We start from the raw sequence: 17,857 nt of genomic DNA on the forward strand, positions 1-17,857 counted from the left end.
TGTTTCTCTTCAGACATATCTGGAGGAAAGGTTTGATGTATTAAATTAGCAAAATGTGTGCCAGATTTAATGTAACTAAATGGAACCAAATCTGAGCAAAAATTTTTCTTCTCAGGGCAGGAGGAAATGTGCTGATTTTGAATATGTTGCACAATATTTGTGTGGTTAGCTTGTAACACCAGACAGTCTCTTTGGGTAGGATAGTTACACTAGTTCAGGGCATAAATCATTATTTTTACCACCAAGCCTGACAGAGAATACCCTTTCAGCACAACAAAAGAAATTAATCCATTAAAAAATCACCTCTGACTAGTGATCTTGGAGAATCTGGCAAGCTTATGGTAGCACACATTTGGCACAATTTACATCATTTGTGAGTACAGCTGCTGCCACATTTTGAAGCATTTTTCCAAACTGTCTGGAAGTGTTAGTTATATGTAGAAAATAGTTTGGAAGGTGAAAAGACAGGTTTAAATGAGCAGGTGTCTCCTTTCAGATCACCAGGTCATTTTTCTGAAGCATCTCTAGTTTGGAAGTGAACAGCACACAACACTGCTTTATCTTCCTCTGTACTCTTTTGGCTCACATGTTCCTGAGCAGCTGCCCATCCTTTAGATTGTTTTTCGGCAGCATCCCCAGGAAGTGCTTTGAAGTCTCAGAAATATATACATATATATATATATATGTGTATTTATAATTTAGGTTGACATACTTGGCAGGCTCATTTGAAAAATAGCAGTGTTTCATGGCATGACACAAGAGATCTCTTAAGTGAGTTATAAAGAACTGAAGCATTTCTAACATCTGCCAGCTTTTGCCTACAATTCGTAATAGTTTCTTTTTTCTTCCTATCGCCTGTAAAGAACTTCCTGTGTTGTAATATAACTCTGTAAAGGAGTGAGTTTTATAACACAGCTTTTTTTTGCTTGAAAAAGCATCCTTTCCTTTACCAAAGATTTCTAAAGTTGGAAACATAAGGCATAAAAAATGTTCTGTATGTTTATTTATGATGCTTTAATTAACAATTCTGATCTGAAGACACCATTGACTATCTTAATCATAATGAAACTGAAATTCAGATAGTTGTCACAAAATCTGCTAGCATAATGGCTCACAGGAAAAAAAAGGAAATCATTTTACTAACTGTCTAGCCCAAAGAATGTGCTGTCTTAGGGAAGGAAAAAACCTTTTTTTTCTATTCTGTTGTTCAATACAACATTATCGACCATCCATGACTGCATTACTGATTGGTATCTTAGTAGAGCTGGGAAACAGAGACACATGTTATGGGGCTGAACAGCCAGTGTGCTGAGAGCCAAAATCAGATGCTGCATTTATTCATACTTTCTCTGTAGCCTTTACTTTTTTGCGTTGCCATTTTAACTTCAAGACTGGATTCTCCAGCGTTATTTAACACTGAACATTATTATCATGATAGGAAAAATATCCTGAGTGACAAAATACAGACTTACTGTCACAGTAAGTTCAGCTTTCAGTGACTGATCAGAGAAGTTGCAGCTGTGTTACCAAGTTGCTGCACTGGAAGCTTTGAATGACTTCTGGCTCGAAAAGGCTGAGCTTTCATCTTATATGGAGGCTCTACTCCTGTGTTTTCCTGTACTTTTTAACCTGTATTTCTAGTCATTTGTTAAATGTTTTCCTGTTTAGTTTCTGACAGATTTTTTGTTACTGTTTAGTTGGAGCAAATAAACAAAGTGTAAATTTCATTTACTCTCTAATTTCTTATGTGGTAGATAATAACAGTTCAGGAAATACTCATGAGTGTGAAAGTTTCTGCTGCTATTTCAGCTCACCCTGTGTCATGCACGAAGATTGGCTATGGGGAGTCAGACCAAAGCTCATTTAGCCCAGTGCCCTGCCTGTAACTCCTGCTAAAAGTGCTTGTCAGGGGAGAAGCATGAGAGCAAGTACACAGAAATAATTCTTTCAGAGAGCTCCCTGTTGTCTGTTTCTTTAACACTTAACTATATGCTTGGTACCTGTCACTGCACAGAAGATACTCCTATGTAACAACCCTCTTTCCTGCCCAAGGAATAGGGTACTTTAAATCTTTCTTTACGTTTCTGACTGTGAGAGTCCAGTGGGTTAAAGAAATACCATTATTTCCTCAGATTACATGACAAGTGTGTCAGAGAAGCCATTTTGCATATTTATTTCTCCTTTCAGCCACAAGTGCCTCACAGTAGAGCAGAAGAAAACTGATGCAAAAGTCAAGGTTGAAAGTGTGATAAAGTTCCCAGATAGACTAATTGTTTCCTCCTCCTTCAGATGTCGGTGCAAGAAACTACAGACATTTATGTGCCATTTACTACAACAAAAGCCCGGGCTTTGAGATTATCCATGGTTTGCTGGACAGGATCATGCAGGTTCTGGAAGTACCACCAAATGAAGAGAACGGCTACACAATCAAGGCAACTGAAGGTAAGGAAGACAGAACTAAAGTCTATAGCAGAGGTTGTTCTGGAGCTCAAATGTTCCTCTGCAATCTGAGGTGAATTTTTGGTTGTTCTCAGCAGTAGACACTGAAGATTAATATCATTATATATGCTGTCATTTTGAGGCATGATGAAATGACAGTGAAAAGGCATTAATGGCATTCACTGATTGTAAGATGGGATTGCTGTCTTTCTGTGAGCTATTCTGAGTAGTTTTATGTAGTTTGTGAGTTGACAGCCTTTTAAGGAGACTTATAGTAAAGCAAATGCCATGAGCATCCTGGACTGTTTATAATGAATTAATCTGCTGATGGCAAGGGTATGTAGGAATTCACTGAACTGATGTATATGCCAGACACCCACTGTATGCTCCTTGGATAACAGAGGCTGGAAAAGACAACTTCTTACACCTTATCTTTTAGTTTAGAGCTTTATCCATAGCTTTTTTTCCTATAGGTACGTTTTATTTGTACATTCATGTGAAGGTATATGCCTTATATATCTTTTATTCAGTCTTTGAGACTGACCCTGCTGCTTAGACAGTTTTATAACAGCCCTCTTCCTTCTCCATACAGGGTGAGCTGTATATGAATTAAAAATAACATCCTTAAGTGCAGAATCTCCTCTGTGTATGTGCCTGTGCATGTAAGAGAGAAAGCAAGCAGGTTGACCTGATTACTTCATTGAGAGAGCATAGGTTGATGGAAGAGAGCAAGCACCAGCACTCATCTGTTCTGCTGCCTAAAATAACAGCATAGAAAATACAAAATACAAAAGCAAGACTGCAGGGATGGCAACTATGATTCTTCCTACATGTCATGCACTGGTGTCCAGAGATAGGAGACACTGACTCAGCTTGCAGAAGTGCCTCCATTCTGCACTTCCTGGAGCAGAGGCACAGGGTCCCTGACAGCCTGACCGAGCTCGCCTGTTCACAGACCTTTAATGGAAAATTGTCAGATATATCCCTGTTCTGCAGTGTGCTGCCAAGAAGCCAACATCACACTTCAGCTAAGCAGTCTTCTGGCACTTCAGTGCACACTTCTCTCATATGTACTGACGCATCTTCCCTCTCCTTTTTTTAAGAAAGTACTGTTTTGCTCAGTATTATTTAGACAGACTCTCAAAGGGCTTAGTAGAATATTGCTAATAGGATTCCCAGGTTGACCGCAGGAATGTTTAATACAATTATACTTCTTATTCTAATTCTACCAAGCACAGAATGGGTAATAGCAAAGCTTCATATTTGGAAAGGGGGTGTGGTAGTGGGGAGTTAGAAGAGCCTCTGGGAGCTGGGTACTCAGCTGTCATTGAAGTTAAACCAAACTGCTGTACGCCTATTAAAACTCCTCTGTAGCTGCTTTTTGAATAGACATATCAAGAGTTTGCTTTAATACTGAAAAATATTTGCAAGTGGTTTTATATTCTGTATTGTAACATTTCAGCTGGCTGCAAGAAACAGGAAAAAGATCTCAAAAATAATCCTAACACAGGGAAGAAGTTATTTCTAGATATTAGTGCTGCTCAGTATTCCTGATGCTGTGAGATTTGTAATGCTCATTCAAAATCCCTGCATTCTCATGACATTACTCCACAATGCATTTAGTGTAAAGGGTGGATTATGCTTTGTCATGTGCAATATATTACAAGCAGTTTGTGGCTGTTGGCTATAGCCAGAAAAAAGTGTCTACTACTTTCTGTTTCATCAGTGATTCAGAAACTCTCGTGGGATGGCACATAGATTCCTTGCAGTTCTCCTGACATTGGAATTTAACCTTGGTAACAATGCAGATGGCTGATACTCCAATGCCATAGCAAATGCAGTGTCACTGCACCAACTTATCTTCAAAGACCTTCACTGCAGAGATGGTTGGAAGTCAAAGTAGTTGGGGAATTTTGTGTGGGGCTTTTTGTTGTTCGTTTGTTGATTATTTTTGGGTTCTTTTAAACTTGCTTCACAATCTGTCAATTGAGCATGTGCCAGAGTGAAAACATCAGCAGATGATAGAGTAAGGTCAATTGCTGAATGAAAAAAAAAAGATATCCTGTAACATCTTAAAGAGACTGCAGGATACTGAAATAATTCATGAGAACACTGCAAGTTACTTCAGAGGTTTTAAATCAGGACATTACACATGGCAGGGATTTTTAGATACATCTCTGTGGAGCCTGCTTTTTTTATTGCCTGTGCCAAATTTAAAATTTATACAGTGAGAAATGGATTTATCCTGTGACTGGTTTATTCTCTGATTTAGAGAGATTTAGAGGTACTTTCTCTGTATGTAATTTTAAGCAAAACTTGAGACTAGTGAGCAACAGAGTGTAAAAGTAGGGTTTTAGTCCAGTTGTTTTTATTCCTTGTGTAACTGATTAAAATAGTTCCAGTGATTATTGAAAAACATTACAGGGAATAAAATATTGCTCTGAACAAACAACTGAGAATCATGGCTAGGCTTCACGAAGAAAGATTTGGGGAACAAGTGAGAATAGACAGATGTATTGGGGACATGTTTGTCACTTTCCCAAATTCACTTTGAAAAATGAAATGCCTGTACTGTAGTCCTGTTTGGTCCATATGTGCAAATCATGGTTATTTAAGCTCCTTCTGTTCCACCAACACCTAAGTGCCCTGTGATTTGACCTTAAGGTCAGAGTCTTTTTGCCTTCGTAGCAACACCTGTGAAAAAAGTACAGATGCTAGAAAATATGGGTGAAATTGTGATGTTCCCCTGGCCTTTGCACTAGGGTTTCGTGTAATCTGAGCTAGGTGATAAATGGAGAAGAGCTGTTTAGAGCAGCCTTAAGGAAGGGAGGGTTTTGAGTGACTGAATTCAAGGATTTCAACATACATTTGGCACTCAGTGCCTTTCAGTTTCTTAAAAGCTACTAATGAAACCTTTTGGTTTTTTTTCTTATTACGTCTAAACATACAAAATTAAAGTTTTAAAGGCAGAATTCTGAAATACTACCCATTGTTTTAAAATGCACAGAATTAACTTTTTGATGTGGTAGTGAATCCTACTGGCCAAGAAAAGCATTTTGGTTTTTCTCTTTGTTTTATGGCATAGGCACCCATAATCAAACATAGATTGAAAGGAGTACAATCATTGCATCAATCCTCAAATTTGTATGTGCTCCATAATAAAAAATTTTTGCATAAAACTTTTGAGATTCCATACCATTAATAAAATGTTCCATACCATTAATAAAATGTAAAGATCAGTGTGAATGTGTATGATTAGGAGGTAAACAAATAGAATCAAACTTTTTAAAATATAAAAATATGGGTAGAATAAGACAACAAATATGGTCATATGTTGTCAGGTAATTTCATAACATCATTAAATTTTTAGTTCACTTTCATTGGTTTCAGTTCCCTTGAATTGCAAACTGGAGGCATTCTGATTATTGTATTGGAAGGTATTCCTAATTTCAAGTTTTAATCTCTTCAGGAATGGGTATGTTTTCTGCAACATTTTAGTGATCCTGTGCTTCTGGATGACCATCTGAGATGACTATTTTCTTCCAGAATACAGGACAATGATCACAGGAGGTGCTGTTAATCATGGGATTTGGGTCCACAGTAAAGTCTTACTTAGGCTAAGAAGAATAAAGAAGGGCTTAGTAAATACTGACAGCAGATTATATATCACAGTCTTCAAAGGAGTGGTGTGAAGTCTAAGGTGTAATTATCCTCACTCTTAATGTAACATTTAGAATGACTGTCCCATATTTAAGGAAGAAACCCCTCGTTTTACAGTACCTTTGAAGCGTCTCCATACTTTGCAAATGGAATGTAATTGGGCACAAACTGTTTTAAAAGGGAAAACAATATCCCTATTTTATAAAAAAGAAGCAATTAGGTTCAAAAAAGTGAAAAATATATATATAAAGAAAAAACCTATATATATGCATGGATACTGCTTCACTGTCTCCCCCACTGCCTTCCATGGTAAGACTGAAGTAGCATTCATTCATGTGAAAACAAGCAATCCCTGAATAGTGTCAGCTTGTGACATGAGCCACTTTTTTGTACATGATTGATTCTTATGGATCTCAGCTAACTCTTGGATTTATTAATTTTTTTTAACTAAATGTTCATGCCATTCATTCTTTTAGGGTAATCATCAGCTTAGCAAAGCTGGGAGGTCAGTCTGTTTGTGTTCAGCATAAACATGTGCATAATAAATGCATACTAACTCTTGCTTCATTCAGTAACTGACAATTGTCTTTAAAAAAAAAAAAAGAGAAACTGCAGTCCCTTCTTTTTACTGCCCTTATTTAATTAAATGAAAGGTGTGGTAAAGTGTAGAAAATTTTAATTCCACAGTAAATCATAGTAATAGCTTCTCATTTAGTAAGGTGTGAAATTAGAGGTGTAATAGTTATCTCCATAACTAAGAACATCAGTAAACATTTGCTTTTATAATAATAATTATACAATAAACAACTTTAAAAGAAGGTTTAGACCGTGAACCTCAATTCACAAGACAGGAGGGAAATCTGGGACTAATTCCAAGTTAGGTGGATAGAATTGAACCGCAGCATCTATCTCTAGTGATCAGTTTAAACTGGGAGACTACAATCTGTACAGATGTTTGATGCCCATGTTGAACTTGGCATTATTGATGCCTGGTTTATTTTAAGAAATTGTAGCTTGATGGCTTTTAATGGCAATCCTGGCCTTTCAGCTGCCTGTCTTGGCAGCCACTGCATTGCTCACAGATGTCAACAATTGTCTATTTACTTACAGATAACTAAAGGACATAAGCCAATTTTACTATGAAGCCACCAGATATCATTTCTGACATACTAGGAGATGCCAAACAATTCTTAATTCATTTAACTGGCATTCAGAAATAGATACTTTATAGGTGCTATTGCATCCTTGTAATTGTATTTATAGTATTTCAGATTACAAGTTTGGTAGATAATCAGGTTTCTTTGAAAACATCTGTTCTCAACAAAAACATATCAGCTGGTAATTCAATATATTCAAGTCCTCTTCATTTCACATTTGCCAATTCCTAAGATTTATTTTTTTGTCACCCAGGATCAATCTAGATCATCCACCTTGGAATACTGGCACTACATTAACGTTTTTCTAGTACTACTGAATTCCCAGTATTGTTACTGTAAGTTAACACCAGCAGGCAGGATATTTGCTTTGAGAACTATACCATAATTCTGACACCTAAGACTCCTAGTGTCTCAGAAACATCCTAATCCTGGTAGATGTAACCAGACATATTCTTAATTTTTTTTTTCATATTCAAGAATACTTTTCCCCTCTGCCTAGTGAAAAGAAATATTTATTAAAAACCTAATACATTTCTCTCTCATGAAAAGTTAAGCCAGTCTTGTTAGCAAATGAAAACATCATAACAAGTCTAACAGATAAAAATATTCCTTGCATCAAGAGTTTTAAATGTCTGGCACAGCTTTACTTTATATAATTGTAGATTTAGGTCATTTCCATGTTTTCTGTCTGTTTCCTTACATTTTTAAATAGAAAATTACTTCTTAATCATAAACTATATTTTTAATGTTGCAAAGCCTTTTCTAGAAAAGAAATGATTCATCCAAGCCAGTAGCAGAAATAGCAGCAATAGCACATCTCCTTTCTCAATGAACAGGGGCAGTGATCTAAGCACTGAGGGTCAGGGTGTTTGATCCTTCAATTCCATTTTCACCTGCACACCTGCTATAGCTAGAGGCAAACTAAGTGTGCATATGCTTTCATTTTCACTACCATATTAATATTAATGCTAGCAAATGTGAGCATGTCAATTTTATGCTTTATAGTTAAGCAGTTCTCCAGTCTGGTGTGATTTTTCAACTGTGATATGGGAGCAGAGGGGCAGTGCTTCAAATTTAATCTTACTTTTTTTTTTTTTTAGTGTCTGCAATTACATTTTAAACAAGAATTTGCAAGATATTGGCTCAAAGTTTTAGATCAATGTGAATGCAGGTTCCAAAGACTTCTGTTGCCCGTGGTGGAGGAACTGACTTTATTGTGGCTTGTGGCTTATATGTTAGAAAACAGTAGATAAACAAAGAAATGCTGGGCTAGGTCAGGCTGAGCCCAGTACCTGTGCTGGGCACAGACCCTCCTGGTTTGGGACCTGAAGCAGAACAGCCATATTTGTGTCAGGCCCTGGTCTTGGGCGAGCTCACACTCAGGCAGTTCAGGCGTTTCTGTTCCTGGTGGAGCAGCCGTGGTGCTCCAGCCACAAGGCCTTGGTTTGCAACAGAAACCCTATCTGCTAAAACTTGAGTGATTAACAGTTCCACTGACTGCTGGAGTTCATCTTTTCATTATGTATTATTCCATGCTAGTTTGTCAAGTCATTTCCTGAAGGGCATGAAATGTGGTAGCTGTGAAAGCCAACATCAGGTGGCTGTTAGTTATCTCAGCAAGTGATGTCAGGTCACTGGGAGGGGAGGGCAGCTCGATCTGAGACATGAGGTGATTAAACAACATACAAACTAAGTATGACATACTAAAGTAGACTTGCAGACTGACTTAGTGCTGGTTCTCGTTATTCTCTAATGCTTGTGTGAAAGCAGAGCCTAAAAGCTAAAACTGCTGCCTTACTGTGAGTACATAAAGTTCTACCCCCTACCATAAGGAATATGGTTTATTGTTTCCTAGTTTCTGACAGACTGTGATGTTTGCAAGGATGAATTATTCCTTTAGATAAGCAAAGAGAGATAAAAAACAGTCACGGAACAGAAAGAAATTAAGTTTTTTAATACTGAAAGCTTTGTGTTCTCTGACTCAAGTGAAATAGCAAGACATCTAAAAAAAATAAAAAAAAAATAAAAAAAAAGAGTGAGCTTTATCTGGGATTAGGAATTCCCTAGTTTTATCAATACAATAGCTGTGACACAATACCAGCTTAGATTTGTGACTTTTAGAAAAGGCAAGGTATAATATTTCAGATAAATCTGGATAAATCAGATAAAACAGGCCTAAAAGCAAAGATTAGCTGTGTAATGGTAACTCTGCAGTGCAACTAAACTCCAGTGTAGAATTGCTGTTTCTCACAACTGCCCCACAAATGCAAAGTTTTTGAGCTTTAGACACAAACACTGATTTCTAGAAAAATACATGGAATTTGATAGATTTCTTTCTAGGTTTCCTGCTGTAGTTTTTCTGTACGCAGTATTTAAACCACACTGGGACTCCTGCACTGAATAAGAGAAACACTATTACCCAAATCAGTGACCCAAAATGTCTGTGTTCCTTTAGCCTCAGCATCCACCCCAGTATTACTCCCCATTAGGAAAGGCAGGAACACAGTGGTACAGCTTAAGTATCTGAGACTGCTGTAATCCTGAGGATAACATGGGCAGATAAAGAGGTTCTCCAAACCTATTGCATTCTTGAACCACTTCCTGACATCCAGCAACACCAAACACCCTCTGTTTCTAGAGCAATAATGAAAAATAAGTCAGGCTTATAGGGTTGTAGTATGAGATAAAAGAGTTAATTTTTCTCACATCCTCCCTGAGATACAAATTAATAAAACCACAGCCACTGACTTACACTCGTATTAGTTGTAATACGAGATGATGATTAATTGACTGACCACTGCAGATTTGTGGATGATTCTCCATGTTCCCTAGTCTCATTGTCTGCACAAGGACTCTAATATTCAGCTCTATTTTTGGATATCCAGTGTACCAGTCCAGGTAAATAATTGACTGTCACTTTACCCTCTTCTGTTATGCCCTGTATGAGGAGGCTTTTGAAAAAGGAGGTTGTCAGAATGAAAAATGTCCTTTAGACAAGGACATATTCATTCCCATCATAAAGATATTTCTTCTGTCATTTTTGTCAGGTGTTAATTATTTTCCTGAGGGGGAGAATTAAGGCACATACCTGAAATTTGATTGTACTAATTTGAATTTCCTGATGTGTCATTACAGTTAGGTGTGATCTGGGGAGTGGCAGTTGTTGTGGCACAGCTGTAGTCAGGATTTACAAACCAAGGGACTAAAGTAATAAATATTCCACTGTTCCCAAAGTATGGTTTTTCTGGGCATGAGAATATAAGGGGGAAGAACTGCAGACAGTGTGCAACTTAAAAGAACAATTGGTCTCAATGTGTTCCAAAAATCATGCCAGATTTGAGATGTCTGTGATTTTAAAAAATTAGCTGAAGGTAAATTATCCCACAAAGAGATATGATTTTGAGATTGCTGTTTTGCATAAGGTTCTGGGAGCTTGGCTGCACTGTGTGCATGGGCAAGAAAAGGTGCCTTTTAAAACATTGCCCAGTCTGATAGTGTCCTCTGACTCTGCATTTGATTTGTATTATCTGCCAAAAGAAAGAATTGGTCGAAAGCGTGAAGAACCTGATCCTAAACCCAACATCTAACCTCACAAAACTAAATTCCACCCAGTCCAGCACAGGCAAAATACTTCACCAGGTGAGTCAGGATGAGGTAGTGAAAGGGCAGCTGGACGACTAAAGGGGAAGAGAATTAAGATGAAAGACTACTGAGGCCAGATGAACTCTGCTCTGTTACCTTCTTAAGCTTCAGCTTCCAGTGTTCCTTCAAATTACAGGAACAAACAAGTGGGTCTGAAGGCTTAGTGCAACTGTAGGCCTATAATACTACTTTAATCTATTTCTTTTTGAAAGGAAGGGAGAGTAAGGTAGAGAAAAGAAACTGTGCAAGGTGTTTGACAACAGAGAGTGCAGGGAACTCAGAGCTCTTTGAGGGTCAATTAGCCAGAAAATGTGCTAAAGACTACATGCTCTGTTGGATTATTGGCCAAAGAATTACCCCAGAGCAATCAAAGTGGCCCTGTTGCCTGAATACAGAAAGGCAATTACGGATTTTGAGGACATGCTACAGAAGCTTTAATTAAAGGTATTATTTCTACATCACTGAACATTGGAAATTAAATTCTTACTTGGAGCCATGAGAAGTAGCTTTTGTCTTTTACTGGCGTGTAGTATGTCAGCATAAGACACGGCTGGCTTTGGCATCTCTTCTTTAGGAACACATATTGTATTTCACCCCACCCCTTCTCCTAACTACCAATTATAGACCTGACATATTAAGAGGTGGATTTCCATTGCTAGACCTTCAGGCTTCCTCTGGCATTGTCTAGGTCTCAATCAGCAAGGACAATACAATCTGACTAAATTTCAAGGTGAAGTTTATGAAGTACTGCTACTGTGCAGAGCAGAAAGGATTTACATATCAAGAATGATAAATCTGTTATCCTTAAAACAGAAGGTATAATAAACTACAATTTTTAAATTAATTTTGACTCTCCACAAACAACCAGACAGACCTACAAGAGCAGCCTTTCAGTATGACTGCACTAGCAGCAAACACAGTGCCTTCCTTGCACACCTCCCAAGAGTGGGGCCTCCAGGTGTGCTTTAGTGGCTGCCTGACTAATGAAAGTTTCTTTCAGGAAGACCATACTCTTCACAACCATACTGTTCTTGATGGCACTGCCTAGACAGATAAGACAAACTCTATGATGAACTGCTCAAAAGCTGCAGGTCACAGCTGCTAATGATTCTGGGAAGGCTCCTTTTGGCATCAATGCTTTATTGAAGCCTTAGAGCACTGGGCTTCACCTTATGGTGTGATTTATTCAAACAAGGTAACACTGTGCATTTTTTTTATGGATTCCCCATATGTGCAAGAAGCATCAGCACCTGTCTTTCACACAGCCTGGACTCTCACTCTATTACAAAGTTTTTAGTTTACTTCAGAAGTTGAAGTCACATAACACTGTCTAATACAAAACACAAGCTTTGCTAGAAATCTAAACCACCATTGCTATTTACTTGATAACACAAGAAACACACAAATTAGGATAAAAAACGTCCTTACCTTTGTTTCCTGGTTATTTTGATGTACCCTCAGGTTTGCTGCCCTGCTCCATTGGTTGCTCAAGCCCTCCTGCAGCCCGTCCTCAGCACAGCAAGGTTCCTCTAGCTCAGGTCTCCTTTTGTGGTAGTGGTTGGTCCCTCAATCAAAATCCCTCCCCCCCCCAGCTGCAAAATGCTTGTTCCATTTCCCCCCCTGCTTTTTGCTCAGGTTTTTCCTGTTTCTTCTGAGATTTTTTCCTTCTTTATGTGCTTCCCTTTCACTGCCTGAATTTTTTAATCTGAAATTTACATTTGCTCCAAATTCCGGTGCCTTGGCAACCAACATTACCCAGACCGGTGCCTGAGAGAACCTCCTTCTCTCTCCACCTGTGTGGTCAAAGGAAGAGTTCCTAAGATGAGGAAGGCTTTAGATCCCCCATGTGGGATGCAGTCTGGAGGCCCTTTTGGCAGGCAGGAATATACTTTGAAGCATTCTGTAGTGCAGCCAATTATCATAATAATAGTTCCATTATTAACCAGAGTTCATAAACTCTCTGTAAACCTGTTCCTCAGCTCATGTTTCTTTGGTGCAAGAGCCAAGTGTTAGCTGGACAGATGGGGGCTCTAAAGCTTTTAACAGGTTCTTTCATTTTTATTTGCTTATTGTCTGATCTTTTCCAGTCACAGAATTATGCCCTGCAACTGCCATGTCTGCAAAGCATCAGGCACAATGGTGACTGCCCTGTGAAGTAGCCAGCATTTCAGGGTTAGCTTAACCAGAAATGGAAAGGTAGTTTGAAGGTCCTATTGCCTGCACTTTGGGGACCAAAATGTTCCCCCTTCATATTAACTATCTATTTCCCTCTTCACTGCAAGGAAATGCAAAGAAAAGTAACATCATGGTCCAGCATAAGTTGCTGCATGAGATGGAAAAATACTGCTGAATGTCTAACCTGTAGCCTGGAGCACCATGTTTGGAGCACACTGAATGTTTGGTTTCACAGCAAAGGCCTTCAGCCAAATCAACAGCTTGTCCCACACTCCTCCCCCCTCCAGGTGTGGAGCCAGTCACCACCTCCTTCTGGCAGTAGTGATTCAGGTCCCTTGTGCCACGGAGCTGTGCTGTAAGCTCATGGGGAGAAGGGATAAATTTTATCAGTGCTGAGATTCCAGCTAACATAGTCTTCACTTTATGCCATAATCACTAAGCCATTTCATAGTTTTTGATGCAATGGCATGAATTGCTTTCAGGTTTCAAAATTTATCACAAATGCATGTTATTTAGTTAAATGCAAGGAAACTTCTCCTGAAGTTAACATTCTAGGGAAGGTCAGTAGTGGTGGATGTGAGGGTTGGATAAGGCTTCAAGTCCCCCCACCACTTGTTCAGCTACTGCCTGACTTCTGACTGGGAGACCAACAACTGGTGATGCCTGGATAGCAGAGCATTTCTTGTGCCTGAAAATAGCATTTCACACAATGGGAAGTGCTACAGATCTGGGAAACTGCCCTTGACAGACTGACTGAGTGCAGTATTATTTTAGACCCCATCAGATGTCTATAAGTTTAAAAACAGTTAAGTCTCATGATATAGTTGGGTCTAGATGTGCAAGAAGATAAAATAACTTTCCCAAGACTACAGACAAGGCAGCTCAGAAGAACAGACAAGTCAGACTCATAGCTTTTTAACTGACCATACTGTCAGAGATCTTTTTTCCTATAAGTTTATAGTGGGGTACCATGCCAACCTTATTAACTTGTGCTTGGTTCTTGCTCTTGTACCAGTTTAATCTTACAGTCCAGTTTCTAAAAGAATGTCACTGTATGCTGCTCACATCTTTGGGACAATACTGGCTTTATTCACAAATAGGAAAGCCTTTACCACTGACTAAAAGGGGACTTTATTTTTAGGTTGTGTTTTCACCCACAATCTGCAGAGTGATCTGTATGTGTGGCATTTGTCTCTTTTCTAAATTTGTTTCATCAAGTTTTATTTTAACACTTGTTTTGAATAGTGCAGTTTGGCAGTTCAAGTGTCTGTTTGGCTGGAGTCATGTGCCAGTAACATCCAGGGTGAGAGAATTTCACTGTTGTATGTCCAGTGTAAGTAGTAGGTATGTGCTTGTAGCTAAGACTGGAATTGGATCATTTAAAAGATGAATATTTTTTAAAACAGCCTTTAAGTAATGTTACTGTGGTCATTTGCTACTGCCATCAGATTTCACAAGGTAGCCAAAACTGACCTAAGATATTTAAGATAATTTGCTCTTGCAGCAGCTTGGGCAAGAAAAAGACCTAATTGCTGTTCTTGTAGCTGCAGGTTACAGCTACAAACCTCACAGGAGATACTTCTTAAATGAATTATTTCCATTGGAGAGCTAACAGAGAATATATCTCTAGACTTGACCACTAGTGATCAGTGTCACAAAAGTGTTCCTGAGGTTTGAGATTCATTTGGACCTTTATTGCCTTTTAATTATCTCCTTGTTCACATAGTAAAGTGTCCTGGGCTTATCCTGAACCTTAAGTAGTATTTGGAACAACCAGAGAGTAAGTTGCTGTTAGGAAATTCTTGTGATCTTTTTTCAGGAGGTAGAGGATGCTGAAGGGCAGGGAGCAGGAGTGGGAGCAGCTCCTCGGCTCTTGTCTTCACACTGGCACAGAAGCAAGTACAGCATCCCCACTGATGCAACCCCACACACCCCCAATAACTGTCTCCTTCTGGTAGAAGGTGCTTTGTTGGATTTTAGCTAAAGGTGCAGAGCACAGGGTGAGGGCAGGGAAGCTGACTGGTCCCCAGTGCTGACCCTGCTGACTTGTTTAACTTCTGAGTGGAAATCCAGTAAAGAGCTCTTCCTCTCTGCAAGGGCAGCAGCATTAAAAACATGGTGGAGGCAGCTTTCTGAGGAGGATCTGTAGGATGCAGTGGCCTTGTTTCATCCTCTCTCCTTTCCTCCTTTGAGATCACAGCATCAGCTGCAGCACTACTCACTGGATATCCCACACCCTGTGCCTTGCTTCCACACACTTGTTCTGGAAGAGGTCGTTTCAGAAGGAGCAACTTGCTGGTTTGGTTTGGGTTTGTCTTTTGAAGGGCTATCAGGTGAAAATGCCTCTCAGCTCAGACCAAAAATGCAAGTGTAGCTGCTCTAGACAAGCTTGAACACGTTGCTGGTATAGGCACCACGCAGAGGGAAGTTCCCATGTGGGAAGGCTTTCCATGAAAAAGTCTGCACAGCTCCTCCAAGTTCTTCATGGCAAATTCAACTACTATTTTTTTAAAACTTCTAACTAAAACCTGGGACTTGGGTTGAGGTAAGAGGAAGGTGATCTTTGACTTCCTTGGAGTTGTTCATTGTTTCACAGTTTTACAGTGTATAGGAAACTGCCTAAAAGCTCTTCTCCAGATGAGGAATGTAGGTTGTTTCTAATTATGTGACATATAATCAAGGATGACATGCCTACTTACCCTTTAAATGACAGCAAGCTTTATTTCCTTAAACAGACTAAGGTGGGAAACATTCAGGTGTTAAATAGCCCAAAGGCTGCAAAAGTTCCTTATTTCAGTAGCCCTCTGACTCGACTTAACTGTGCTAATTTCTATTGCAGGAGCAACTTAGTCAAAACAACTGGAGTGTGAAAAATGCCCACGCTTTGGGCTTCACATTTTATTTTTAACTCAGTGTTTTCTCATTCTCTATCAATCATGACAACTGTTAATGCAAGAAAGTGAGAGCCCCTTCTTAGCATCTCAGCACAGAGAACAGTTTAATACTGAGAGCTTTGTTCTGCACATTAAATGCCTATTGACTTCTCTGGCCCAAAGAAACATTGATTTTTCTCTCACTTTCTTTACAGGCTCTGCTTTCTTTCCTGGTCGCTGTGCTGAGGTCTTTGCCAAAGGTCAAAGCATTGGGAAACTTGGAGTTCTACACCCTGATGTTATCACCAAGTTTGAGCTCACCATGCCGTGCTCTGCCCTGGAGATCAATATTGAGCCCTTCGTGTGAAGACATGACTTTTATCCCCCAACAGCTGTCCACTGTCACATGCAGCACCCTCTGGTCTTTTGTCTCCCTCCCGGGGGACATCGGCTCGTGCTTTTATGTTCCAATAAACTAGAAAAACAGCCCCTGTCTCCCTGAGTAAATGTGTTCCTTACAGTCAATCTGGCTGGCTTCTGCAGGGAAAGAATGTGGCATTTCGGACTAGGCTGTGCCATCAATGTTTTTAAAGGGCAGGGGGGAAGAAACAAGTTGGGTCAAAGCCCAGTGTTTTTCAAGAGAAATGTAATGGCAGAGCACATGATTAGTTTTCAAAATCAGAAATGTTCCACAGACACAGCTTCATACTGTAACTGATTATGGCTGCATAACAGGAATCTCATTCTTTTCTTATTGCATGAAATAAGATAATTGATTAGAGCAAATGTTGAGTGAATGTGAGCAGAACTAAGGAGTTGAGCTTTTATTCTGTACGGTTGTCATGTGCTCATCAATGGCTGGGGGAGGAAAATAAACTTGTTTCATGAAAACCAGAGCTATTTTGTAAGCAAGATGTGTGTAATATCTGCTCCCCTACTCCAGACATAACTGTTGATCCTTTATCATTCTAAATTCAGAAAGGAGAGGGGGTGGAATTAAATTTTTTCATGGTTGATGTAAGCCGAGCGATTTTTGAAGCGCCAAACCAAATTGGGGAAGTGCATTTAAGAGCATATGCCCGTGGTCTTTTGCATGAGGAGCAGAGCACTATCAAAGCCTTTGTCCTTCTGGGGCTGGCATGTTTGTCTGCAGAAGTCAGCGTGGGCCCGCTGCACTCACACCCCGCCGGTGGCTTTCTGGCCCCCAGCTGCACGGGGACCACGCAGCTTTGGGATAGGATTACTTCCCTTGAAGTTTTGCCCCTGCCAATACATGAGAACCTCTCATGGGTCAGGCTTTTCCTTCTAGGTGGCTTTCTGGCAGCAGTTATGCCGCAGCCTGGCGCATTGTGCCTCGGCTCTCTGGGAAAATGAGAAGCTCCATCCAGCACGGCGATGCCCGATCCAGCCTTTCTGCAGGAATGTCACCAAGTGGGTGGTCAGCTCAGTATGTTGAGGCAGCTCTTTACTCTCTGGCTTGTGAAGTTGGCTGTCCCTCCTATGCAATATTATAACCATTGCTAATGGTTGCAGGCTAACAATAGCCAGTATTTTATGTTAGGTCTGTACACTATGGCTCTTTTCCATTGGGAGAGCCAGATAGCCCCTGATCCCAGGAGGGGACTGTCCAAAAGTGGGCATCTGGGAGATGCTGGAGAAGGGTGTTACAATGACTGCCTCACTGAGCAGAGGGATGTGCAATGGTGAGGGTGAGGTAAGCTCACAGTTTTACGAGCTGCATGCCTGCACACACCCATATCACTGGACCCACGAGGGCTTTTCAATGGCAGCCCCGTCAATAATCTTAACAGGTGGGAGGGCAACAGGCAAGGCTTTTTGGTGTGAGTGCTAATCCAGTATGAAAAATGCACTACAGTTACTCATCTGGAAACCCTACGGTTCCCCTCAGAT

General features: G+C 39.8%; 1 protein-coding gene across 1 annotated transcript in view; it reads left to right on the top strand.

Annotated features, from left to right (window-relative positions):
* Positions 1 to 16,842, top strand: part of FARSB (phenylalanyl-tRNA synthetase subunit beta) — a 34,691-nt gene extending 17,849 nt beyond the window's left edge. Inside the window, exons 16-17 of the mRNA XM_027751254.2 lie at positions 2,290 to 2,442; positions 16,162 to 16,842. Of these exons, the coding sequence (XP_027607055.1) occupies positions 2,290 to 2,442; positions 16,162 to 16,313 (305 nt within the window). The 3' untranslated portion in view covers positions 16,314 to 16,842. The remainder of the gene's footprint in view (positions 1 to 2,289; positions 2,443 to 16,161) is intronic.
* The last annotated feature ends 1,015 nt before the right edge of the window (positions 16,843 to 17,857 follow it).

Source organism: Pipra filicauda, unplaced genomic scaffold, assembly GCF_003945595.2.
Source record: "Pipra filicauda isolate LSUMZ 115617 unplaced genomic scaffold, ASM394559v2 scaffold505_size606005_pilon, whole genome shotgun sequence".
Taxonomy (NCBI): Eukaryota; Metazoa; Chordata; class Aves; order Passeriformes; family Pipridae; genus Pipra; species Pipra filicauda.